The following is a 25805-nucleotide window of genomic DNA, read 5'->3' on the forward strand; positions in this document are numbered from 1 at the left end:
GCAAAAAATGTTTGGATAAAAAACAGCTTCAAAAGCAAGTGCTGTCAGACATACACAACTCTGAAATGGTGTGTTGTGGTCTCATGGGCTGTTCAGCTTTTCCTCCAGGGTTAAAAGAATGAGGAGTTGGTTGTAGTCTTGGCTGGAAGGTTACCTATGGCTTCATAATTAGTTTTGCTTCAAGTTCTGCCCTCAATTGCATTGCTAAAATTCCTATAACTTCATTAGGGTTGGCTGGGTTTAACGAAGGCATTATTTGCCCTAATATTACCTGCAGTCAAAAATTTGCTGAATGTTGGGGGTTCAGTAATTAAAGGTGTGTTTACAGGAAAAAATATAGGCAGAACAGCAGAAGAACAGCAGCTCCCAAATCAAAGATGTGGCCACATGAAAAAGAGAAGAGGACTGTGAGGAAAATTCAGGGTTAGCATCCTCCAGCGTTATGGGAGCAGGTGAAGCAATTCTGAGCTTTCCAGGAGCCAACACTCTGGTTGGGAGAGCAGCTTGTGGCTTGCCTTTCACCTGGTAATGTTGCTGACCCCCAATGGATCCCCTGGAGAACACAAGGAGATGTTTTTGTGTATCTGTCACTCGCATTCCCTGGGCCACCAAGGACTTGGTGAGTGCCTGAGAGGAGACTACAAGGAAAATGGAGAGGGGGCGACAAGGAAAATGGAGAGGGGCACTTCATAGGGAAGTGTAGTGACAGGACAGGGAGAAATGGCTTCAAATTGCAAGAGAGTAGGTTTACATTAGATATTCGAAAGAAATTATCTACTTTGAGGTTTGTTTGAGGCACTGCCACAGAGAAGCTGTGGATGCCCTATTCCCGGAAATTTCCAAGGCCAGGCTGGATGGGGCTTGGAGCAACCTGGTCTAGTGGAAGGTGTCCCTGCCCATGGCAAGGGGGTTAGAACAGGATGGTCTTTGAGGTCCCTTCCAACCCAAACCATTCTGTGACTTTACGAGTGCTGCTGCCTCTTGCTGTCCTCCCTGCTGTTCCCGCAGCTCTCCGGATGCACCAAGCTGTTGGAGACAAGCCGTGCTGGCAGACCTGCGACCGCTGTGCACCGTGGCCTCTACCCTCTTTTCCTCCCTTCTTCTCTCCATCCCTCCCTCTCTCTTTCTTTCAGTCCTTCCCTCTGTCTGTCTCGCTGTCCGTCCGTCCATCCCTCCCCTCACGGAGGCCCCGCCCCTTCCCTATGTCCCCGCCCCCTCCCCTGTTGCCCCGCCCCGCGCAGGCGCAGTGCGCGCGGCCCGGCGGTGACGCGAGGCCGGGCGGGGCGGGCCGGGCGCGCGCGGGGAGCGGGGCCGCGCTCGGCACTTCGGGGCCGCTCCGGAGCGGGACCGCGGCCGGGCCGGGCGGCCGCAGCCGCAGGTGAGGGCGAGGCGCGGGCACCCGGCTCGGTCCTGCCCCGCTCGGGGGCCCGGCGGGCCCGGGGGGCGCCGCGTCCTGCGGGGCCTCTGCGGCCGCGGGGGGAGCGGGGCCGCGCTCGGTGAGCGGCGCGGGGGGGCTGTCCCGCTCCGGAGGGGCTGCCCCGCACCGGAGGGGCTGCCCGGGGGTCTCCGCTCGCCGGGGCCGCTCGGAGGCCGCGGGGCAGCGCTGCCGGCGGCGGGGGCTCCCTGCGGGCGGGACGGCACCGGGCTGTCCCGGCTGCGCTCTGGGGGGCGGCGGGCGGTCAGCCCCGTGCCGGGGGCGGTGCGGGGCAGTGCGGTACCCCCGGGTCCCCCCCGTTCCAGCGGGACCCAGCGAGGGCTGCTCGGTGCGGGGCACAGCCGGGGCGCGCCGTGCCCGGCGGGGCAGGGACGGGGTCCGGCAGCACGGGGGTCACTGCTGGGGACACAGCGGCAGCGTCCCGGCCGGGGTCGCGGCTGGCGGCGTGTGCGGAGCGGGCTGCGGAGCGGGTGCCGCTCGCAGAAAGTGTCTTTAACTCTCCTTTTGCGGGCTTTGTTGTGCTGCCATTGTAATCGCTCTCTTCCTTCCCCCGGCCCGTTCTGCTCGTCAGTGTTTATTGTTCCCTGGTCCTTAAATGGGCTGGAGCAGGTCTGGGTGCAGGAAGGAGTTTTGGGGATTAGTTCTGGCCATTAAAAGGGGACGTAGCTGTAGGTTGTAATTAACTTGTCAGTTTCCTCTTTTCCCTGTTCTCATAAAATTTAGGCCAAGCTCTGTTTTTAGTAGGTTCTGTTCAGGACTTTTCGCCTCCGTATGAAAAGTGCGATGTTAACTTAAGAACTCTAGGAGTCTTGGCTCGGCTCCTTTGTGTGATTCAGGAGACGCAAGGTGCACATCTTTGTCAGTTTTGTATGGCAAAGGGCGCTTCGGCTTGGATGTTCTGAGTGTTAATGAAACTGATGCTGTCTTAGACCTGCTGTGAAATCTGCATCAGAAATACTTCCCTCGCTCATTTAAATATGCCTCATACATTTGAATAGAATGCCACAGAGGAGTTTTCCTTATTCTTTCCCCAGTGAGCTACACATAGAGATAATGCTAATGAATAACCTTCAGGGCACTCTTCCCACTTCTCTGATTTCATGGTAGAGCTTGTTCTGCAGTCCTGTTTAATACTAGAATGTGATGCAGAGTGTTGATAGTAAAAAAAAAATCGGTGTAGTAACTTGGATTAAATGCTATCCTGAATGCACTGCTTGTGATCTCTTTGATTCTGTGATTTTCAAAATTGTGCTTCTAAACATTTTCCTTCACTTCTAAAGTTCAAAAAATTGTAGTGAGGTGCCAGCACAAATTAGCATGCTGCTCTGCTTCAAAGAAGCAAGACTGCTTCTAGTGAGCCAGTGACTCTAGGTGTCAAAAATGAATTAAAGTGACTTTGCCCCAGCCAGCTTTTTTTATTATTATTCCTTTAAATAATTTCTTCTGCTCTTCTGTAAAAGATTCACAGAGCTGAATGCCATCTGAGGCTGTAGTTTAGCCATACCTGATCTGTAGCAGTAATTGTGGCTTGGAGATTTCTGCAATTCGTGCTATCATTGGCACAACTTCTGGTGATGTGTGAAGCAGATCAGCAAATGTACCCAGCCAGAAGAGAAGGGCCCAGATTGCCTGGTCTGGTTTGCAGTGGAGACCCCCAGATTCCAGCAGGGCATTTCCATGGAGCAGTGCTGAGCACTGGGATGTCTCAGGCAGCTGGGGGGACCAGCAGGGAAGGGAGCACTTTCACAAGTAAGGGAGGCTCAGAGGGGAAGTGAGATGTAGCTCTGCAGGAAGGGTTCTGCTGGCACATGACCTGTCTAGAGGCACAGTGGGGTTGGGCATACAAAGGAAGGCCTTGCCTTTTCCCCCTGAATTCCAGGCCGGGTTGGATGGGGCATTGAGAAACCTGGTGCAGTGGGAGATGTCCCTGCCCATGGCAGGGGTGTTTGAACTGCCAACCCCTCAAGGTGATCCTTGAGGTCTCTGCCAACCCAAATTGTTCTATGAATTCTAGTCACAAGTGTGATTTCCCCCTTTGTTTTGTTTTCCAGCAGGCTGAGAAAAATGCTGGAGTACTTGAATAAAAAAAATCAACAAGCTGTCTCATGTTGAATATATCTCAGTGTAATTCAGTACTTCTGTGGTTTCTTTGACAATGGTGATCGAGCCCAGGTTGTCTGGATCTAAAGGCATCATTGAAGTTACCTCCAGGACTCTGTTCTTGGTGGGTCTAGCTGTTAGAAAGGGATCATTAATCAACACTACAAAGAAAGTGTTGGTAGCAATTCCAAAGGAATCTGCAGTGTGTTCTGCTGGGAGTGTTTCTGCTAGCACTACTCCATCACCTCCACAAACACCACGAGCAAAGCTGTCAGAAATGCTCGTGTTTTTCATGGTTAGGTTGCTGAAATAGTTGTGATTCCTAGTAAAGGGCTTTTCTTTTTTTTTCCCTTTGCTATTTTAGATGATATATCTGTGCTGGCAAAACTTTCTGTAAAACAGCACTATGGCACAAATTGAACAATTATGGAGTGTTTTAAGCAAAGCAGTCTCAGAACATTTCAGTGTTTGGCTGTTTCACTGTACCAATAGTGGAAAACTTTTCTAATGACTCTTAATAGCTTATCAGAGTTGATTTTGACAGCCTGGGGCTGGGTTCTCAGGGATGGGTGCTTTTATCACAGATCTGGCATAGTGTTTATGGGTGTCAGTGTGAGTGGGAGGTAAAGGCTTAAATAGATGGGGCAACATATGTTCTGCTTTCCTTTCAAGGTTCTCTGCTTTCAGGTCTTTTTCATTCTCACAGCTGTATTGCATTGTCAGAGTACTGACTGGAAGCATTTTTATGGTTTTCTTTTTAACTATTTGTGATGCAACAGGTTTATTAAAATTCTGAGATTAGAGCTTTGTGGATAAATTAGAAACACTGCTGTGGAAGAAACTTTTGTCAGCGTATTGGCTCTCCTTAAGCTAAGTGTCTTTGAAAAGCTACAAAGTAATTAACCAATGTTAAATTGTAGCCTGTGATGCACAGGCACGCTGTCCGTGGGCCCTCAGCAGAAATGAAAAATTTTCCAGCTTTATCTGAATTATGATTATGAAATTATTCATGATTATGAAATATTATGAATTATTTTCATAAAGCTTTGTCTCCCAGGACTTGACAGAGTAGGAGGTGTTTTGGGGTGGAGGTGTGCCTGTGCCATGCAGTGCAGGCAGCCAATACCCCAATATCCTGTGCAGGAGGTTCTGACCAGGCCGTGAGTGCATTGGGGTGGAGATACAGGGAGCTGGAGTGTGTGACTTGGTACTGCTGACAGAAGTGGATTTCCTGAAGATATCTCTTGGATTTTGAGGTAGAAAGGGACCTGTTTGAACCCAGGACGAGCTTGCAACCTGCGACAAAATTAAATCTGACTCCTTTAATTGACTTGTGTATTTCAGAAGATTAAGAAAATTTGGGTGATTTTCCATGTTCAGTGTCCTGTAATGAATTTGAGGTCTTCGATGTCCTTTCTGAGAAGCTGGTTTCAAGTGAGTTGGCTGTACTACTTTTTGAAGAATGCCTCAGCTACTGATTTGTATTATTGAGGTTTTTGCTTTAAACTTGCTGTAGGAAATACGTAATTCAATTTCTTTTTATGGAAACAGTGCTTTGTTAATACTAATGACAATGGTCATATGATTCCTTGGGGCTTTTGTTTTACCTCTTTGTGACTGATGCAGCTGCTTGGTGGTGTGTTCTGTAGTTGTGAGATTTGTTTGGCAATGCCAGCTATTCTGCTTGGTTTCTTTAATGTGAAATATTTCAAATATGAACAAACTTACATACAGGAGAAAGTACAAATGAAAATGGTTTGTGAACAGAAGTTTTGCTTTTAAATAAGTTCTTAGAGCTTTTGCCCTGACTTATAGCTGCTTAAATTTTGGGGAAATCTTCAGACCTTTCTGTATTTCCCTGTTAAAGGGCATCTATCTTACCAGGTGCCCCATGCCTGCTTGAATTGTCACATTGCACATTTTGCTTTCCCTTTTCAAGACCTCCTCCTCTGGAGGGTGCCCAGACAGTGATGCCCATGGAAGGCAACCGAAGAGCAAAACTGCTGCTGCTCTCTGTGCTGGTGTGGATGGCACCAGAGCAGAGCTGCTTGTCAGTAGGCAAAGCAGCCGGGCTATTTACCTGTGATGTCAGACACTTGCTTTGGCTCCTGCCTCCTGGCACATGGACTAGTTTGTCCTGCCTCTCAGAAGTCTCTTTATTTGCCTGAAGTGGGAGGTGTAAGCTGCTTTAGGGCAGAGGTCCTGTCTAAGCTGTTCCACCTTGCAAGAAGAGAAACAGTTGGCACAAAGCTTATGGGAATGGGGTGCATGGATCTCATGGTTAAAACTAGGGATGGCGTGGTTTGAGTGCCTGTCCTTGTTCAGAGGACTTAAAATATGAGTTCTAACAAATACTGCAGTGCTCAGCTACTCATCATGTGAGTCCTGTTATGAATGTTAATTTCCATCTTTGCAGGACAGCGGGGGAAGAACTTTGTTCCTTTTTTCTTGGTGGTGAAAATAAGCTCATTTTATCAGTCTGTTATTCAGAAATCACAGACCAGGATTTAGCATCATGACAAGTGAAAACCATGGTGCATGGGAAATGAGCTTAATTCACACCATAACCATCTGGTCAAGTGCAAATTGTTATGAGGAAGGTGAGGTATCATGTGATGAAAAAATTCAGCAGAATGACTGTGAGTGATTGTGATTAAATATTAGAGAGAATCTTATAGGCTGAAAAAAGCAAGGATAAATGTGAATTTCAACCCAGTTCCTTTTTCCTGGAGGTTTCTTGGGATCTCCATGTGAGTGGTGTGTTCTAGTTGAAGTTGAAGAAGGTGTTCCACATGCATTTAATTCAATATTGTGAGAACTTTGATTCCTTTGAATAAGTGACTTTATCAGATAATGCTAATGGAGGTATCCAGCAGAATGTCAAGATGATGATCTGAAATACCCAGCACATTTTTACTGCATTGGATTTCTGAAGTTGAAGCTCTGCTTCTGTCTTAGATGATTACAGTATGTTTTTTACATTTTAAAACAATTCTGTAAGAAAACAATGCAAAATATTTCAGATTTCAAACTTCTTCATAGACTTGTTAGGATTGAAAATTAAGGAGAAGATTCATACTCAGACAGCAAAATCTGATGCTGGAGACAGTTTGGTGCTGCAGGTAATTCATCAAATGTGCCTCTGGGTGGTCCTGCCTTGTGCCCTGATCTCCTGGGGCAGCTCCATTGGCAGAGCTCATGCTTCAGTGGTTGCAGGATGATTTCTTTCATGCTGCTTAGCTCATGGGAAACTTCCCCACTCGGTAATGTTTTATCAGTTTGCAAACTCACCCTGTGGCTACCCCTTGCAGGTGGAGGCAGGAATCGTGTCAGGAGGTGAGTGGAGGGAAGGCAGCACAGCTTCTCCCAGCAGCTGCTGGGGATGGAGCATCAAACTCAGCTCAGCAGGACCAGGGCACTGCTCCCACTTCAAACTTGTCATGTTTCCAGATGCCATTAAAGAACCCTCCTGGGATTGCTGTTCTCCAATTAGCTTTCCATCTGTGAGGAAGCTGAATGATCCATGTAACACTTAAATTCATGGTTTCAGGTAAATATTTATATCAAAGCAGGAATTCTACACTACATTAAGGAAGGGGAAAAATTTTTCTTAGTTCTGGAGGATTCAAGCACTGGCCTGCATTCTGCTAACAGATACCTGGCTCGTGAAGGGAGCCAAGAGGAAGAAATGGGTTGCTCTTCTGCCTTGTCAACTTTTGGCTTCTCAGTGCCTGACACTCAACCAGTTTCAGTGTTACAAAACACGTGGTTCTGGGCAAGTTTATGGCTGCCCACAGTTTTTGAATAGAATTGAGGAAGTGAGTAGCACATCTGTTATTTAAAGAAAGCTGCAAGCAGCACTGGAATCCTACAGTCGTGGGCATGTGTTCTGTATATATATATTTTTTTTTTTTAGAAGCTGATTATCCACCATGGTGCCAGAATTGTAGAAGACTTATGTTAATATTTTATGCCTACCACCCCCCCAACATCTTTAATCTCACTGTTAGTAACTTTTTAAATAGTAGCAACTACAAGTTACAAAATACACGAGGTTGTATTGCTGACACTTATTAATTATTATATTTTATTGCTTTTTTATGTTGGAAGATTTTAGCAGGAATAGTGTTATGAGTTTTGCTCTCTTCAATGTTAAACTTATAATATAGCAATGATTTTATGGTCAGAAATTTATTCTGGGCTCTTGTGTTTGCTGTTCTAAGGAAAGCTTGTTTTTATACAGTGGAATTGAGATATTTCCACCAGGGTGTATGTCCTATGAGACATACAAACAAAAGATTGCAAGCTTACACATTGAAACTGGAAATTAGGAATTAAACACTTGAACTACAAAGGAATTGGAGGATAAATCTAGATAAGTCAGCCATGTTGAATTTACCAGGTTGCTTGAGCTGCCTTATGCTGCTCCCTTGGTGGCTCTGCAAATCTGACCAGTCTCTTGTGGTTGCTCACCTTTGTCATGGGGAAGTAAATGTGCCAACATTCACTGTCTCTGTTCCTTATTAGTACTAAACACTGACTTCTTTAATGATAAAAGGACTGTTTGGGGGAATTTTGTGATCCAAGTGAGGCTTGGTACCATATTTTACCTGAGTCTGAGAATTTTGTCCTTAATGTTCAAACAGAGTTCTGTTATTTAAAGGATAAGAGTAATGAGATGATCATGTTATCCCCTGTCTTGGGGTTGGTAGAAGTGTTGTTAACTCATCTTTTATCTCAGTGATGTTGGTGATATCACTTGCTACAAGATAGCCTGGCCTGTACTTTTGCAAATCTTTTTCAGGAATGGTTTAGTACCTTGTCTTAATGTAAAATTTGATATGTGGAGGAGTTTGCTGTGAGGCTCTAAATGAACCATGGTACAACTCCCCTAGCACTTCCCTTTACCAAGAAGGTAGGGACTCTGAGATTTTGTTCCTACTGCAATTCCTTATTTTTTTTTCATGGTGTTCTAGCTGGTGTCCCCACCTGATGATAGTTAAGAGCCTGATAATAAATAAGTGATGCACCAAGACCTTGTTATGATAGCACCTCCCATGTGCAGAACAAAAAGGCAGTTTCTGTTCCTTCCCAAATCTTGCTATGCTGATGTAGTCTTTCTTCCACTGATTATTCTTCTGGTCTTTGGTGGCACTGGGTGGGGTTGGGTATGACTGTATAAAGGAACTGTTACAACTGTTGGTAACATCTTAGTAAGCAAGTAGTCCAGCCTGTGGTGGTAACAGTTTTCTCTTTCTTGTAGCCTTAAGGTGATGTGTTGGACTTTTACCAGCACTTTTGCCTTCTTCTAAGGGCAGGGGTTTGTGTTAATTGTTACTGTAGGTGCCTGCTGGCTCTCCTGGCTCATGGAGCTCCAAGTTATGTCTTTTCTGAGAGAAAGGGCTGAGCAGATGTACACTGGACTTGTCCTTCTCTTAAAATTGATTTCTTCAGTAATGATGAGTGTGCCAAATGCCCTGGCTTCTTTTGGAATGACAGAGGGATTTCTTGTCTGCTGCTGGCTTTCTCTTGCTGTTGGACATCATTCCTGGTTTGTAGGAGCAGAAAATATTTCAGTGAGGGGGTTGTAAACCTTAACTCTGGCAGCTTAGAAATTTATGTGAGCTCTTCTGCAGAATGTCAACCAAAATAAGCTGGAGTGGTTTTAACAGCCTAAATAATCACTCTTTGTATTGGTTGATCCTGAGTAAATAGGTTAGAAAGTACTTAAGAGCAGCTCAGCTGGAGCCTTATGGCAGAGAGCAGGGACAGGCAGCCAAGGGTGCTGAGCTCTTCCTTGGCACAGCTGTTCCTAGAGGGGGAGATCCAAACCTAGGGCAGAGGTTCACAAGCTGAAGGGCTGCTTGGAGGCAGAAATGTGGTTTGTCCCTGCAAATAACCCTGTGATTACAGCTGAAATGACAAAATTCCACTTCATCATCCTCATGGGGAATGTCTGTGTTTTCTGGTTAGGCTGTAATGATCTGCTGGTGTGGAGTGAAAAAAGTGATTAAATTTAGGCATATTTCATGTGGGAGCAGGGCATGGCAGTGCTGGCACCCTTGTGGTGGTGCTGCCTGGTGCCAGGGCATGTGGTGTGGGGCTGCTGTGCAGCAGGGCCTTGCCTTCCACTCCTGTGTACAGAAGATCCGTGTTTTGGTTGTAAGCAGCTCCCACTACTAGTCCAGATTGTTTATTCATTAGTAAAATTAATGGTAGGAGGGACTTGGGCTGGATGTGCAAGGTAGGAGGTTGCATGACAACAGTTCATGGTCCTAAACAAGGAGTCAGGAATAAATAATGGCAGAAAAACAAATGGGAGGAGGAAAAAATGAATGGGTCAGAGGAGAAAATGCTGTCTTTGTATTGACTTTATTGTTTCAGTGCCATCCCAGATGTGTCTAACAAGTCTGACATTGTCAGAGATTTTCATTACTAAGAGCCTTTCACAAGGCCCTGCAGTGTACTGCCCGTGTGTGTCACTGGGGCAGCCTGACACGGCTCTGCTACCCTGCAGGTTGGGCAAAATGTGCTCATAGGGCATGGGAGGAGCTGCATCCTACTCCTGGTTTTAAAGGGAGTAAGAAACCACCAAAAACTACTTTGTAACTTTGTGTCTTTCTGGCCTTCTTCACCAAAACAAACTGTGTGAGAGGCTTCCTGGTGAATTGTGTGTGCCATTTCTGACACAATGGTATTTTAGTTCTGGAACTTGAGTCATTCTGATTGCTGCCATCCATAGCTGTGCATATATGAAAGCAATATAATTTGACACATTTTTAGGAGGAGTATCAAGAGCTTCATAAAATAAGACTGCCACAGCCCCTTATCTTCAGGTAAACCCTTTGTTTTGGTTAAGAGGTTTAAGTGTCCCATAGTGCTTCTGATCCATTATTATTGGTTAACTTGCACTTTCCTTGTGATGTTGTTGTTAGCATTGCTTTATTGTTTTAACTGGGTAAATAATTTGATTGGCAAGGGCTTGTAATTGAAAAAAATACTGTTCATTCATTGAGTTATAGAAGTGACCCTCACTTTCTGGTGATAAGGGTGTGAGGGTATGGGTTGCCAAGTGCAATGTTTTTGTTTTTTTCTTTTCTGAGAGGAAATGAAACCCAGCAGCATTATTGCCAACAATTCTTCACTCTCCTTTTCGTTAGAATTAATTAAAAACAAAAAAGTTAATGCCAGTGCAAGTAACAGCACTGCTGATTGCTCCTTGTGTTTTGGGGTAACTGCCTACTGTTTTCTTTTCAAGTTGGTTGGGCTGTATTTTCAGCATTAAAAGTGCAGTGTCTCCTCCTAAATCCCTGTATCCCATTGTTCATGTCTGTAAGATGACTTTTCACTGTAACTTTGTGCTATTTCAGCTCTGCTGTGACTGGTGCTCTCTGTGCAAGCCCAGCACAGCTTCCTGCTGTGGTAGCAGCTGCTGGGGGGAATTTGTGAGAAGGGGCTTGGCTTGGGATCATGGCACAAGGTATTACTTCTGTTAGGATTTCTGTACCTCCTGTGGCTTGTGTGCACTTTGTGATTGACATGAAGTGGTGGCTGTGATTCTGAAACAGTGTCTGTCTGAGGAGCTTCAAAGCAAAAATTAGATCTGACTTTTTTTTTCTTCTGTGCTACTGTTGAAATAGATTTTTATGTGGAGCTGTGATCTTGTGGGATTCTGTATGAAATATTCCATACACATGGAAAAGAGCAGGATGCCACAGATTTTTAGTGAGTTATGTGAACTTTCCCTTCAGGCAAGAAGCAGGGTTATCCAATTTTCCACTCACACTAGAGACAGAGCTCAAAGGGCTGCAGAAGCCAATAGTTAACTCTGTTGGAGATGCTCTACCCTGCAGTTCTTTAAAATAACATCTACAGTGGATAATAGTGTGCAAACGTGTGTGACAATTTTTTTCTCTTCCCAAACCTTGTTCTAGATGTCAAAATTAACCTGGACTGCTTGGGAATGGCGAAACATAGCCCTGGGATCCTGCCATGAACAGTAAGAAAGCTGAGATACTTTGTGTATGCAAATAATTTTCTTTTAGTGACTAAACCCCAGTGAAACCATTCCTGTTCAGTTAACACAACCAGGCACACGCTGTGCAGCTGGTGTGGAGTGCTCCCAGCTTTCCAGGCAGTAAAGAGGCAGCAGAGAGTGTCAGAGGGGTGGACCAGCAGGGGAGCATTCTTTGGGAAGCTGTGCATTTTTACTCTAAATACAGAGAATATATGCCTAAAAAAGTATCATCAAGTGGGGAAATCTCTGCAGTCAGTATGGCATTGGAGGTGGGAAGCTGCTAGGGGTGGTGCATTAAGAAATTATTGAGGAGTTAGATGAAGGATGCTTTCCACTAATGTGTAATTACATTGTGAGACTCCATTGTTACTCAGTGTATAATTATATCAAGACTCCATTGTAATGGGATACCTTGAGTGCAAATTAGATTGAAATGTGATTAGATAAATTAGTGGAAGGAAAAAAAGTGAGTTTTGAAGCGCTCAAGGCTGAATTCCAGATGCAGTTTGTGGGAGGAAGTCCCTAAAACCTGACAGAGAGAAGTGTCCTTTCACTGCCACTGCTCCTGAACTGACTGCTGGTGGACAGGTAGCCTGGCTGATTAGGTCTCCAGTCTGAGCTTTCCTGTCCCACTTTTGTGTGGTGCTTTTCTTATATAAAACTTAGTGTGTAACAGAGGTTGATTAAACAGTTCATGTAGCCAAGAAAGCAAGATAGCTTTGAAGATATTCTTGAGTGTTGATCAAAATATTCAGATATTTTTGTGTTGTTGGTATCCTGAGACTTCCTAGCTTGAAGGATGTGTAAATATTCATGTATGTACATGCTCTGTGTTCTTTACATAGCCTTTTCCAGATGTTGCAGTAGACATCCTTAAATTAACTAATTGAAAATTATTCTAATTAATTTTCTTGGTACAAAATAGATTACTTGAGAGACTGTGTGGGTGAGTAATATATTTGTAAAATATCAACAATGTCTGCAGAAAACCTACACTATTTGTCAGCCTTCACTGGGACAGAAATTAGAAGGCTATTGTATTGTTACATATAATAATTTGGATCTAGTCCATTAAAATGTACCTCTCTTGAAAACTCCTGTAATCTAAACTCTTCACAGCACTGTAAATACTTAGCATGCAAATGTTAAAATGAAAAAGTATTTTATTTTCTTTTGTAGGACTCTGACCATGTCATGTTTAATTCTTTCATGGGAGCAGTTTTTTCCAAGGGTTCTCAAAAGCTGGGTTATATCCTTGAGATGTTAGGCACTGTGAATGTCTTGAAAATATCAGGACTCATTTGATAAACAAACTATAATTGTTAAATTCTTGTAGATCAAATCACAGAGCCTTTATGTTCTTTATTAGTAGAGCTGATAAAGACACAGGAAGCTTAGTGCTTTATACAAAGTAGGGTATGTCACTCCAAGCAGATTCTGCTAAGACTGATTACTTTTGGCTTTCTGAGAAGTTTGTTCAGCTTACCTGAAAAGGATAAATGTATATATTTGTAGAATATTAAATAGCTTTGAAATTTTTCCAGAATGCAGCTAAAGCTTCAGTTTACTTTTTCTGATTGTAGATTGACTGAGCAAACAATTTAAGCTGTGCTGCACAGAGGTAAAGCATGGCTTCATTTTGAACTGTCATATTTAGCAAATTTACTGTTTGAGAGGTTGGGATATCTAGAATGATCCTGAGGTTTTTTGTTACCTGCTAATCAGTTATCTAAAGGTTGTGTGGCTTCTCTTCTGGTCTTTCCTTCAAGGTGGTTATTTGAGCCAAAAAAGCTGGACTGTTGTTGTACTGGTGTTTAAGATCCTTGTGTTTGGGAAGTTCTTAATGTCCATTTCTGGCACAAGTATCATCAGAAATCCAAATCTCATTTTGCTTTTAAAGCTATTGTGTTAGAAAACATCCATGTGCCACTAACTGAAGCTGAATGACCAACATGTGAAGTGCAGCCTACTCAGCTCTCACGTCATTTGTGAGGCTTGGGATAAGGCAGTGAGTGTGCAGGAGTGTGAGCAGGTGTGCAAGGGTGTGAGCGAGTGTGAGTAGTGTGCAAGAGTGTGAGCAGATGTGCATGAGTCAGTTCAGTGTTTGTGCCATTTCAAGCTCTGCTCAAAACAGTTCTACAAAGACAATAAAGGAGCACTGATGCCTCTCAGTTATCAGCTTCCACCTTTGCCCATAAGAGCACTGCACAATTAGGAAGCTTGCTGACAGTATTGCTGTTGGAAGTCATACTGACTAACTTCATCTAGGAGTGTTTTTCTGAGGCCTTTATTTACATATGTAGATTAGGAGAAGGCTCCAGGTAAAGGACATTGTTGATGGAAGTAACAGCAGGAGGGAAGGCTTGGAGTTCAGTGGGAAGTGATTCAAGGTGCCTTGCCATAAGGATACTGGAATGGTAGCAATAAAGAAATAGCAAGGATTCAATTTCTCAGTGATGCAGGTGGTTCTGACACTCTGGTATGTGATGTAGGAGAGGGTGCCAAAAAGTTTACAGCAGAAAATGGGAAAATGGGCTTTAATATTCTGAGCTTTTTTTGCTTTTATTGCCAGGTAATGTATACTGGCTATCTGGGAGTCAATTGTGAAGGCTGGAAGATTTCAGTCTGCTGAAGTGTGTGTGCATTGTTTTACCAGGAAGCTTCACAGGCTTTTACTTCCTGCTTTTATCTCTTGTTTCCAGTCTGATGTGAACTGGCCTTTTCATTAATGCTTCCAGAGTAGTTGGTGCCTCTAAATCTGTGACACAGACTGTCCAGAATGGAGCTCCTGGAGAATGGAAGCAATCCATGGAGGGTAAGACTCCTAACTTTGGACTGTCAGCACTTTTGGGAGATAATGGTTGAAAACCTACCTCCAGTCATAAGCATGGAGGCAGAAGCTCACATTACCTTTAGGAGAGGGCTGGCATGGAAGCTGCTTTGTTGTCTGGACAAACAGCAGGAGTTGTGGGCATTGCCACTGGTAGGGATCTGCTCTGTGTTGTGGCTGTAGGAGCAGCAGTGGGAGGACATCAGCATTTTGGGCAGCTGCCACTGACAGACCATCTGGGTGCTGTGCACAGCTCTGAACAATGCTTGGACCTGCAGCTGGGGATGACAAGAGGGTGCAGATGTTTGAGGGCAGAAGAGACAGAGCAGTGCTGCTGTCCAGGAGCAGAGCTGAGCCCGGGTGAGTCACTAACCTGTCAGGTCATTGTGGCTCTTGCAGGAGCTGGCTTGTCTCACTCTTGCTTTCTTGTGTTTTGGGGTCCCTGCTGCATCCTTGTCTTAGACTCACTGTCACTGCAGTGTGTCATCTGCAGCCTGTTCCTTGTCCCCCTCTCCCAGGCTGGGATTGCTGTGTGGGAAGATGATCTGCTTAGGGCTCAAGGGAATGGAGAGAAGTCCATTCATTCCCTGGGACTGGATTAGGCTGTGCTGTAATTGCTGAAGCTCCCAGTGTTGAGAGTATAATATAAGGGCATCCAACCTAGGTCTGTCAGGCTTAGCACAGCTATTCAATACAACACAGCGTTTTCTTCTTGCCTTTGGTGCCATTTTAAACTGCAGGTGTTTCACTTAGGTGTGATTTATATGTGGTGTATTAATGACTGGATCTGCTGCAGGGAACTGTTTTCTCTTTCTGTGTGAGTGAAATACTATACCAAGAAGCTTGGGGTTTTTAATACTTTAAGAACTACTGAAGACTTCTAAGCTTGTGTGAGCATGCTGAAACTTGTTTTATTTTGTGTTTCTAGAATATGTTGAATAAATTTTTTATCAAGCATATTTTTAAAGTACATTAATGAAGGCCATTCTGTAACTGCAGTTGACAAGCATGGTAGCAATGCTTTTGGTCGGTAAGACTTCTTCAAAATTGCAGAATTTCCGTTAGGATAAGATCTGTTCTGCTACCTACAGTTGTATTTTGACTGTTGGCTTCCTTTATGACACAGGGTTTTTCAAAATGCAGCATTTTGTCTGACTGAAGCTAATTGGTAGCTTCAGTTATATTTTCTATAGTCTATAGTATGGGGTTACTTTTGTGTCTGGACTGGATTTTTATAGAAAATGTTTAAGTACTTATATACTTCTGGTTTATGAGTGGAAGTCAGTAAATTATTCTACTTGGTAATGATTATCAGGTGATAGTTGATATAGGGTAATGCTGCTCTTGAGTAATGCTCCTCTGATGCCTGTTATAAAAACTGGGAGGCTGTGCTGTTCTCCAGAAACGTGTACGAAGTCCATGCTGGAAACTGCCTACATCAGGATAGTCTGCATCTGACTTCTAAGATGATAATGCTTTTTTAGGCATATATTCACTGTATTTAGAGAGAGATTCTCTTATTATTACTTATATAGAGATTAAAGCCATTATTTAAAGAGCACAGTTCAGTGTCAGATTTAGTCAGTTGCTGCTGGAAGGGACAGTGCTGCTTCCTTGTCTCTTTGCCCAGTGGGTGCTGGGGATTTGTGGCTGCCCTGGAGAGCAGCATCTCCCTGTCCCTCTGCTGGGACAGCACTGGCTGGGCTGGCTCTGATTGCCCCTCACAGCCGTTTGCTGGGGGCTTGTGCAGCTGGGTCACAAGGTGGGCAAGGGCTGGTTGGGTGAAACCAAGCAGCAAGGGGCTGTGGCCCTCAGTGGAGCTCCCAAGGGAGAATTCAACCTCTTGCTCCCATGCATTTCACCAGCACTTTGCTTTTCAGAGTGTTTTGTTAGCTTTGATTCTGTGTTTTGTTAGCTTTGATTCAGGTTGTCTGCTGTGTTACCACTGTGGGTCAGGCTCAGTCCCAGCATCTGCTGTGTGATTTCTGAGACTCATTTAAAGCCAACTTGTCTGCTGTAGGAGTGATGTTTGCTGAGGTCTGGCCTCTGACCTGACAGGTGTTTCTCACATTCCCTGGATGCTCACATTTGCCCCTGAGGATGTGTGGGCTTGTTCATTCAGTGGCTTCCTAGGCTGTGCCCTGCACACTTTGTCACTCCTTGGCATGCCTTATGTCACTCATCTGTTGTTTCTGGAGAGCTGGCTGTAACTGATACAAGTAACCTACATAAGCAGTGTGCACTATCAACCATTAATAATCTAGAGCTTCCTGACAGATGAATTACAGACAAAAAAAAAAGTTTCACAGGGTACCCACCACCTGAGTTGCATTCAGTGGCATATGACAATGCATGTAGTGTGTTTGTTTTATGGAGTTGGAAGTAGAAATAGTTTAACTTCTCAGGAATGCTCAACAATTTTACATGGGTCTCAACCACACCTCTTTTAAATTGTATTCTTGTATTCCTGTATTTAGGCTGAAAATGGTTAGAACAAATGTAATGGTTTATATAGGAAATTAATCCTTATTCAGTTCTTCTTTTGGCGTTTCTAAAAGAATGATGGCAAAATATAACAGCAGCTACAAGTGCAAACCCTAGGAATCAGAGACCTCAGGACCTTGCACACTAGTGAGAAATTCAGCTCCTGGCAGGGTCATGCAAGTTTGGGCTGGTGATCAGATTTGTCCTTTCTGTGACAGAGGTATAAGCAGAGGTGTGAATTTCTGATATTTATATGCTGGGAATGTAGAATCAACACTGAGGATGATAGAAGATCTATTGCTAAAGATGAAAGTTAACTGAAATTTTTCTGAGTATGAAAAATTCTATTTCAAAATGGAATTTTTTTGATCCCTTCAGACTGTTGTGTAATGTATTGGTCTCATTAGAGAAGCCTGTGTAGTGTCCACAGGTTGGTAAAACAAGGACTGAGACTTAAGCACCTATCCCAATTGCAGCAACCACACTACACATCACACAGGACTTCACAAATAATGGAGTCATGATGGTAGCAGAGCAGCTCAGGTGATGTGGCACTTTCTGAGTGCTAGTTTTGTGATGGAGGATGGATAAAATCCATCCCCTTCACTCAGCAGACTTCTTTTAAAGAGGAGAAGCTAAAGTTTGTTTGAAACAAGAGGATGTCCTGAGGTGTAACAACATCAAGAGTTAAGAACCACTTTATTCTGCCAGCTGCTGTAGTGTCAGTGGGAGGGAGTGGGCAAGTTAGCTGCTATTAAACAATTCTGTTTGATGCTGTCTCAGTTGTAGCATGTTTAAAGTATTGCAAAGCATACACTGAATTTATAATTCATGCTTACAAATGCTGTGTACTATTTGCTTCCACTAAATGTCTCAGTCTGCTTTAGCAAAATAAGATTTTAGACAGACTCTTAAATTAGGAGAGCTTGTGTCTGCTCTCTGAAGTCAAAATTTTATTTGTCATGGTGCAGAGCACTTGAAGGGGAGAGGATGATTTGCAGAAGCTTTTATTTTCTGTTATATATTAGCTGCCACTGTGACCTTATCTAAAAATCTGCTATTGTATTTTTAAAGTATTGACTACGAAAAAGAAATTTATTCTTTGGGCTATGAATTAATAGCAAATTGCTTTAAAGAAATACCCAGAGCATACAGCTACTAAGTTTTTATCATTCAGTTATGTTTATAAATGTAAAATACATAAAAGACTGAAAATCTGAAGTGTGGCTCTTTTCAGGGGGTTATTCCTAGTTTATATTTTGCAATGTTTGCTAATAAATAAATGTCAACAAATAGAAATGTCACAACTTTTTCACTGTCCCTTCAAGTGGAGGTATGATTTCACAAGCCACAATATATTCTGTAGTCTTTCATTTTGGTTAAAGGCTGTAAGATACCATACTCCTGAGACATTAAAAAAAAAGAACTAGGAGTTTGTTTATCAGCTGTATTAGATCTTAGAAATGGAAATCATTAAGATTTTGGCCTCTTCTGTACAAATTAATGTGATTACGTCTTTCTTATAAATAATTTGAGCTGTTTCTCCCTTAAAAGGTGGCTTTAATGAGTCACAGCTTCCATTTTAGTAAATTGTTCATGGGATAGGCAGGCTCAGGAACAACTGGGTTAAACCAAGAGATTATTTGAAAAATCTAGGGCATGTGCTCTCTGTTCACTTGATTAGTTTTCATAATTCATCCTTGTTTCCACAGCAAAGAGCAGCCTAATGCATGCAAACAGGAAGCACTTTTCTTGCTTTTGTGCTCCTTCATCTCTGTAATTTTACCAGAGAAAGTAAGTGAAATGGGGAAACAGATTGTGCATGAATGTTTGGAACAAATCTTGGTTAATTTTGTGAAAATCCATGGGATCAGAGAGCCAGGTGCTATTTGGGGATGTCTGTGTGTGACTCTGCTTCAGTTCTTTTCTGTTTGACTACAGGTGCATGAAGAGCAGAGGAGATATTTCCGCTTGTCAGAGATGATGTGGAGAGACTCTTTGTGAGTAACTGTTGTGTGTTTTCTAAAAAGCCCAAAATGCTAATGTGGGAATTACTTTTATTTTTTTTTTTTTAATTCTCTAACTTAGAATAACTGTGCCATTTGTCTAAAAGTTTCCTTTGGGTCTGGGAAGCTGTGAGTGTAGAGCCCTTCAAGGGAGCCACAGACAAAGCTCATTGTTGAAGGAAGGAGCTGGAGGACAGAGCCATGTATGGTTTCATAAGGGATTAACCACAATGCTTCACTTGTCTGCAGTGATCAGTCTACCAAAGGCTTTTACTGTTGGCTGCTGAAAGTGTTCTAGGCTGCAGTAAAACCCCTGACATGGTGGGCATGGGGAACCTATAGCAGGTTTACCTTGTTTCTTATTGAAGTTTATTCTGCATGTCAGGTTCTTGACATTTTATTGTTCTTGTCCAGTTTTGGGTTGTATGTCTGCTATATCTGCTGTAAAGATGATGGGAATAACAGCAGTCACTAGAAGCTTTCCTGAAAGTTTTCAGTTCTTTTCTGCTGGAATAAACAACAATATTCTGGGACCAAGCAGCTAAACCACACTGCTAAAGTATTACAGGAAAGAAAGAACCTCCGTGATGGAGTATAACTGTACCTAAATAAGTACTTAAAGGACTTGCTTTTGTGGAGACAAGGTCGTTTTTAGAGAGCACAATTAGGTGATGCAATGTCTTCTTTTTCAGATGGATTCCATAAAAATGCTGTGCTTTTAGTGCTATAGGCTCCTCAGCCAGCATTCCTTTGGAGTAATTAGTCCCAGTGTTTCCTTTTTTTTTGCCAGATTTCCAGTAACAGTTGTGAATTAAAGCAGCATGTTATTTTAGGATTTTCCGTGATAGTCTTTGTGCTTCTTTTTTTTGTGTGTAAGTATAATATGAGTAATGTGTTCTTGAGTGCTTTCTTTTAAACCATAAACTTTGATAGTCTGGAGCTGCTGCTTCGTTATAATGATAATTATCTAGGAGAACAGTGCCTTTGTGGACAACTTCAATGCTTTTCTAGGCAAGGAAGAGCTCAAGTTAGAAGAACTGCTCTTACCTCAGGCTCCTTGATTTCTAAGTTTTCCTGTGTTTATATCATTAAAGCTACACAGTGAATTTTTTTCTTTGTTCTTTTCTTGAAGAAAAATCCTTTTATTACAACAGACTTGTAATTGCTTGAACTCCTAGGTAGGAACCAGTTTGGGTTCCTACATATGACTTGCTTTTCTTGTTACCTGGATCTAAGAGAAAGGTTAAATGATTTTTAGAGTTCCCTCTTCCTGGAGACTTTTGGATATTTTCTTAGATATGGTTTTGTGATTTTTAAAGTAACTAATTAAAAAAAGTCACTATTGCTTAATGTCCTCATTCTGGTTTGGCATCTGCAAATAGTGCCTGCTTTCAAAACCTGTCTTGCTTTCACTCAAGAGAAAATCAGCTTAAAGATAAAGTTGGCTTGTACTCATCTTTCCCTTGGCTTCTTCCAGGCTCTGCTTGCTGGTTCAGTAAGGCTGTGTGAGGATTTTTTTGTAACAATCTCCTGGCCAGATGCTGGATTCTTTATGAAGCAGCAGGAGAAATCCTTGTCCTGATCCAGCTGACTTACCCAGGAGATAGTGTTGATTTGATTTACTCTGTTGAGATCTCTTGTGGACAAAGTCTGTGAAGTTTTAGCTGCAGTTGGCTGAGTAGCAATGATAATATGCAATATTCTTCATTACTTCATTATTTTTAAAAATAATGATCTCTTTAATATTATCTGTTTAATAAAATTGGAACTGTTCCAAGTATCAGTCTTTATACCTTGAAGTATTCTTATGGTGATGCTACAGTAATTTGATAATACATAATTTTTTCCTGGGGCTTATTTACAGATGTTGACTATATTTTCAGAAAAGAGTTTCTGTGAAATAGGCAGCAGTTATTTTGTGGGGCTAGCATTTATTTTGTACAGGTGGTTGCTTTTAAGGACCTTTCAGTTGCACAGCAGTCAGCTTTTCATGGTCTTCAGCACTGGGCTGGGTCAGGCTGTGCTCTGATGCTTGAGTGGATGAGGCTCACAGCCAGTGGCACCACCATGAAGAGTGTTTTGGGATTTCCCTGCATTAATATTCCTCTGTGTCAGCATTAGTAGCTGCAGTAACAGGTGATATCTTTGTGGACAGTTCCATTAGGTCTTATGGCATTATTGCAAGGGTGAATCTGTGTAAAATATAATGGGATAAGTTGAGAATTTAATTTAATTTTTGGTGCAGGAGGGAGCTGAAGGAACCGGTTCCTTTGCCAGTTCTGCATGATCATAACCTTAGCTTTAACCTTTATGCTGTAATATCTTGAGAAGTATTGTGGACTATATAGAGGAAATTGTTTTTTTCCTGTTGCCATTGTTCTTTTTGTGGTTATTACTGTGTACTTGATATAAGGAATTTCTGGTGAAAAATTGAAGAACATTTCACCTTGTGAATGCTCAAAGGTTTTAAAGGACTTGAAATATACACTGCAACTTAGTCCATTAAGTTAAAATGTAACTTAGCTAATGAAGAACAAATGTCCAATAAAAGCTTTTTCATTTTCTATGTAATATTGATTTGTAAATTAATAAACTTCAGAAATATCAATTTTTGAGTGGGGATTCTTAAGTGGATCATATTTAACATGGAGTTCAACCAAAATGCAGAGATGCACAGCATTCCCAATGCTGATTATTTCTGGACAGGCTGAATGAGGGTGCCTTGTTCTGCTCGACTCCTGCCCATGTCTGAGTGAGTCTCGTTTGGGCAATAGTAGAAGGTGCCTGAGCTGTGCCCTTGGTAGTGAGTAGAGCAGGGACTGTATGTGACAAGCTGGGCACTGAAGGGACATCCTGTATCCAAGCTATTCAGTTTCCTCATGAATGGGTTGACTAATGTGTTCTGTTGGCCTTTCCTCTCTGTAACCACATAAAGCTTTATGCTCTTAAAATAATTGACAGTCAGCAGCTGGTTTCATAGCAGGATTTTTTTCACTTGGTAGTGAGGAAAAGTGGGATCCAAATGTCATGATCCTGTTGTCTTTGTAGAGACAATTCACAACCAAATCCACTTTGCTGGATTTCTTCTGTACAGTTTTTTTCTTACATGCAATGCTTATCTAATCAACCTTTTGTCAGCAGAGTTTATTTCATCACTGTGGGTTTATTAAGTGTAGGTGATGATGAATGAGCTTTAATAAGTTGTAGCCACAGGTGACTTATATCAGGGAAATGCTTTATGAGGGTTGGAAAGTGCAGATGAAAGTCCTTTACAGAATACTGAAGAGATGGGAAATCTCCAAGTTCACATTTTAAGAGCACTTATAAATTAATTGGATGCTTTTGGGCCAACTAATAATAATTTGATTAATTACAACATAGATATGTGAGTTTAAATTTGGTTCATTTTGCAAATCCAGGCATGAAAAAGTTGATCATCAGACTTTAAATTCAGAAGAATTTTTCATTTAAAACACTATTTTAATACACATACCTCAGCATTGTAAAAATTCTGTTTTCTGCTGCTTTCTGTTCAGTGCAGTGGTTTAGGGCTGTCCTTGCAGGGAGCCCTGACTGAGCTCATGTGCTGCCTGTAGGAATGGGGGTTTCTGTGCCTGCCCTATTTGAGGGTAGGTGTTGGTGGGAAGAGTTTCTGACCCTGCTCTGTCTGAGGCTGCAGCAGGCTGAGCTGTTCCTTTAGATACAGGGCAGAGGGTGGAAGCAGTGTCATCATCTAGGCCATGGAAATGGACAGAAAAGCTCATTTGGAGCAGATAATCTTTAGAAGTGATGTACAAAGAGAGGAGGGGTCTCAGATGACTTGTGGCAGACATGAGATAGTGGATCAAAATTTCTGTAAAATGTGTTCCAGCTATGCTTTGTCCTAAATCTTTCTGTAAAATGCAACCTTGTTTGTGCTGAAATTTTACAATGACTCTGGTATTGTCAGATTTGTCCCTCTTGGAGCTCAATGTAGGAATTAGCCCCTATCTGCCAAGACAGGGATTGACTTGAGAGCCAAGATGCCAGTGTACTTAGGCAGTGAAATAATCCTGTGCAGCTTGGGAGCACAGAAGCACAGTTGTGTTCCTGCAAATGTTATGCAGGGATTGAAATTGCTCAATGGTTTTGAGATTATAGATTAGATTTCATTAAGGCTGTAGAAGGGTTTTCCTTTCTCAGAGTAGCAGCACAAGAGGTTTATTTTGCTGCTCTACAATGTCTTATTAAAGGTTGCGCTGGCTGTGCAGTAAAGCAGTTTGTATTCTGATTTGGTACAGGTGTCCTGAGCTGTTTTGGGAAGTGTTTTAGGATGGTGAAGGCAAAGCAATAGATCTTTTGGAGCTTTACTCTCTGCACATTGGTGATGTGTCCTTTGCTGAGTTGCCTCCTGCTTGCCAGGGTGTATTTTTCACAAGCCAGGTGTTTATGCTGCTTTAGCAGTGTTCTGTGTGCTGTACAAGCTAATTTTGCAGTAGAATGGTTTACATAAAACAAGAATTACTTGCAGTGATTTTAAATATGGTTTTGTATTATGGAGTTCATGGTAGTGAATCCTGTTCCATTAGTCTCACTTCCTTTTTAGTGTATGTGGCTTACCTGAAATTCACTGCTTGTAAATGGCATTTCAGGAAGTCTGAACTGATCCAACACATGCTGACTTTGCCTACAGCTGAATTTTGATGAACTCTTCAGTGCAATACGAAGTGTGTTGGGTTTTTTTATTAACAAAGCTTCCTTAAAATTTAGTCTTTGGACAGTTTTGCACAACTTACTAAAAATTGCTTTTGCTTCAAGGAGCCAATCTGAATAGTTGTTGATATTTTTTTTTCTTCTTCTAATAAAGAACAGTGTCATAGTATTTTCAGTTAAAGAGAAAAATCCATGGGGAATATCTTGAAATGTTGTCTGATGCCCTCTTTAACCCTTGCTCCTAAAGCAGCTCTGACTCAACAGATGTTGCATGTGGGTGTTTGCAGCTGCATCAGAATATCCTCTGATGGGAAGGCTGAATCTCTGCTGTTGCTGGGCTAGCAGAGTGCTCTGCAGTCAGCTTGCACCCCTCTTCATGGTTAGTTTTGGTGGCTTTTGATCAGAAATTACCAAGTTTTTGGGATTGCAAGATGCAAAATGTTACCTTAACAATTGCTGCTTAATTGCACTTGTAAAGCTGTGCCTGTGCTGTGCCAAACTGGAGCTCCCAATTCTTGCTGTAAGAGCTTGTGGATTGTCTGGGATCTGTGCAAAATCTACATCTAAGAAGTGATAGCTGCCGTATATCATCACTCTGACTGCTGAGTGCCATTGCCAGCTTGGTGTTTTGAAGGAGAAATTATTGTTGCTTCTTCTTTTCTGGTGCTTTTGTGTGTTAGGGCTCCCATGGAAGAGAGCACAGGTGTTTGTTGGCTGCATTGCCAAAGGTTGATCTAATTGAGAGGAAAAATTGCTGCAAAACCAGCAAAGCTGAGCCCTGTAGGGCATCAGAAAGCAGCTTTTCATGCTGGATGTAGTGAGAGAAGCAGAAGTTGTGGATGGATGTGCTGTAGGAAATTAATGTGGCTGAAGAGACAAGGCAGGAAGACACTTGAGTAGTTTCAAGGATTAGGAAATGTGGGGCTTGTCAGAAGCCAGAACAATTTAATTTTGTGAAAGATGGATTTTACCTGACTAGATAACAAGGCAGAAAAGGCTGCATCTTGAAGATATGGTAGAAGAAGTTTTGAAAAATGGTTGTCTATTTGCCAGTAACTCTTTATACCTGCAGCATACACTTCTAGAAGATGTCCTCTCCTAATTGATGACATAAATTGGTAAAAATAATTTTGCAATATAACTGCATTTATTTAAGGCCCTTGCTGTTCTGAATGAGAAACAGCACCCTTCATATTTCCTATGTCTTCACTTTCATGCCAAGGGACAGGATCCTGCAAACAAAACCCTCTTTCTTTAGTGCTCCCAGCACACAAATTACCAGTCAGGCAAAACTGCACGTCCCCAGTGATGTACTGCTGCAGGCAAGATAAAAGGCATAAATAAAGGTCTGCCCAAAACTCGAGGTAGCATGTGGGCAGAAGAGAAGAAATGAGAAGATTATTTTGATATAAACACTGTCACTTTCACCCAAGGCTTTATAATATTGAAATGTCTGAAAACCTGGTTCAGCTTTTGAATTTCAATTGTTGATGCTTTGTTGACAAAGAGAAAAATGAGTAAAGTTCAGTAGGTTTTTTCCCCTTTTTTGTAATACAGAATATTTTCAATGTCTGGAATGCTTTGTGGTGACAAAAATGAATTAATATTGATTTTAATTGGATAATAATTTGGTTCTTAACATGTTTTCAAGAGAGATTTTTGATGGAAAAATTAGACAAGTGTATCCTTGTGAAGGGAACAGTTCCCATCTTTACATTTTAGATATTGGAAAGTTGTGATTTGCTGTGATTCTATGTTTTAGAATGTCTCCTCTGTTTTGTGGCTTTCTTTGATGCTTTTTTGAAACCACAAGTCCTAATTTCTTATTGTAAACAGGAGCTGAACTCCACAGATCTTCAGCAGTCATTTAATGCAGAATTGATTGCCTTACCCCAACAGAAATTCCAGCAACCTTATTTCAGTGTTCTTTCTAGAAATGAAATCTTCACTTAAAACATAATTGTTCCTTTATAATATGAACATAGAAGCTATAGCATTGTTTCTATTATCTTGTGCTGTACTTTGCACACCCATAATGGTAGTTTGACTGATGTGGTTAATTTATGCTGGGATAACTGGGTTCAATCTTTCAAAGAAACAAGACAAATAAATATTTTTGTAGTGAAGTATGTTTTTGTATGCAATTTTTGAGCTGCATGCTCAAATATAAACAACTTTATTAGTTTTCATGCATTTTGCAATTGAATAGGAACATCATACTTACATGGAAAAGGTAAAATT

General features: G+C 42.2%; 1 protein-coding gene across 5 annotated transcripts in view; it reads left to right on the top strand.

Moving 5' to 3' along the window:
- Positions 1–1340: 1340 nt before the first annotated feature.
- KLHL13 (kelch like family member 13) overlaps positions 1341–25805 on the top strand; it is a 78797-nt gene continuing 54332 nt past the window's right edge. Inside the window, exons 1-3 of one of the 5 annotated variants that reach the window (XM_063170677.1) lie at positions 1341–1378; positions 11470–11534; positions 18808–18866. In XM_063170677.1, coding sequence (XP_063026747.1) covers positions 18847–18866 — 20 coding nt within the window. In that variant the 5' untranslated portion in view covers positions 1341–1378; positions 11470–11534; positions 18808–18846. Of the gene's footprint in view, positions 1379–11469; positions 11558–14350; positions 14368–14678; positions 14743–18807; positions 18867–25805 lie in introns of those variants that run through there. The other 4 variants (XM_063170678.1, XM_063170674.1, XM_063170676.1 and 1 more) reach the window with 4 other exon arrangements.

This window comes from Melospiza melodia, chromosome 16 (assembly GCF_035770615.1).
Source record: "Melospiza melodia melodia isolate bMelMel2 chromosome 16, bMelMel2.pri, whole genome shotgun sequence".
NCBI lineage: Eukaryota > Metazoa > Chordata > Aves > Passeriformes > Passerellidae > Melospiza > Melospiza melodia.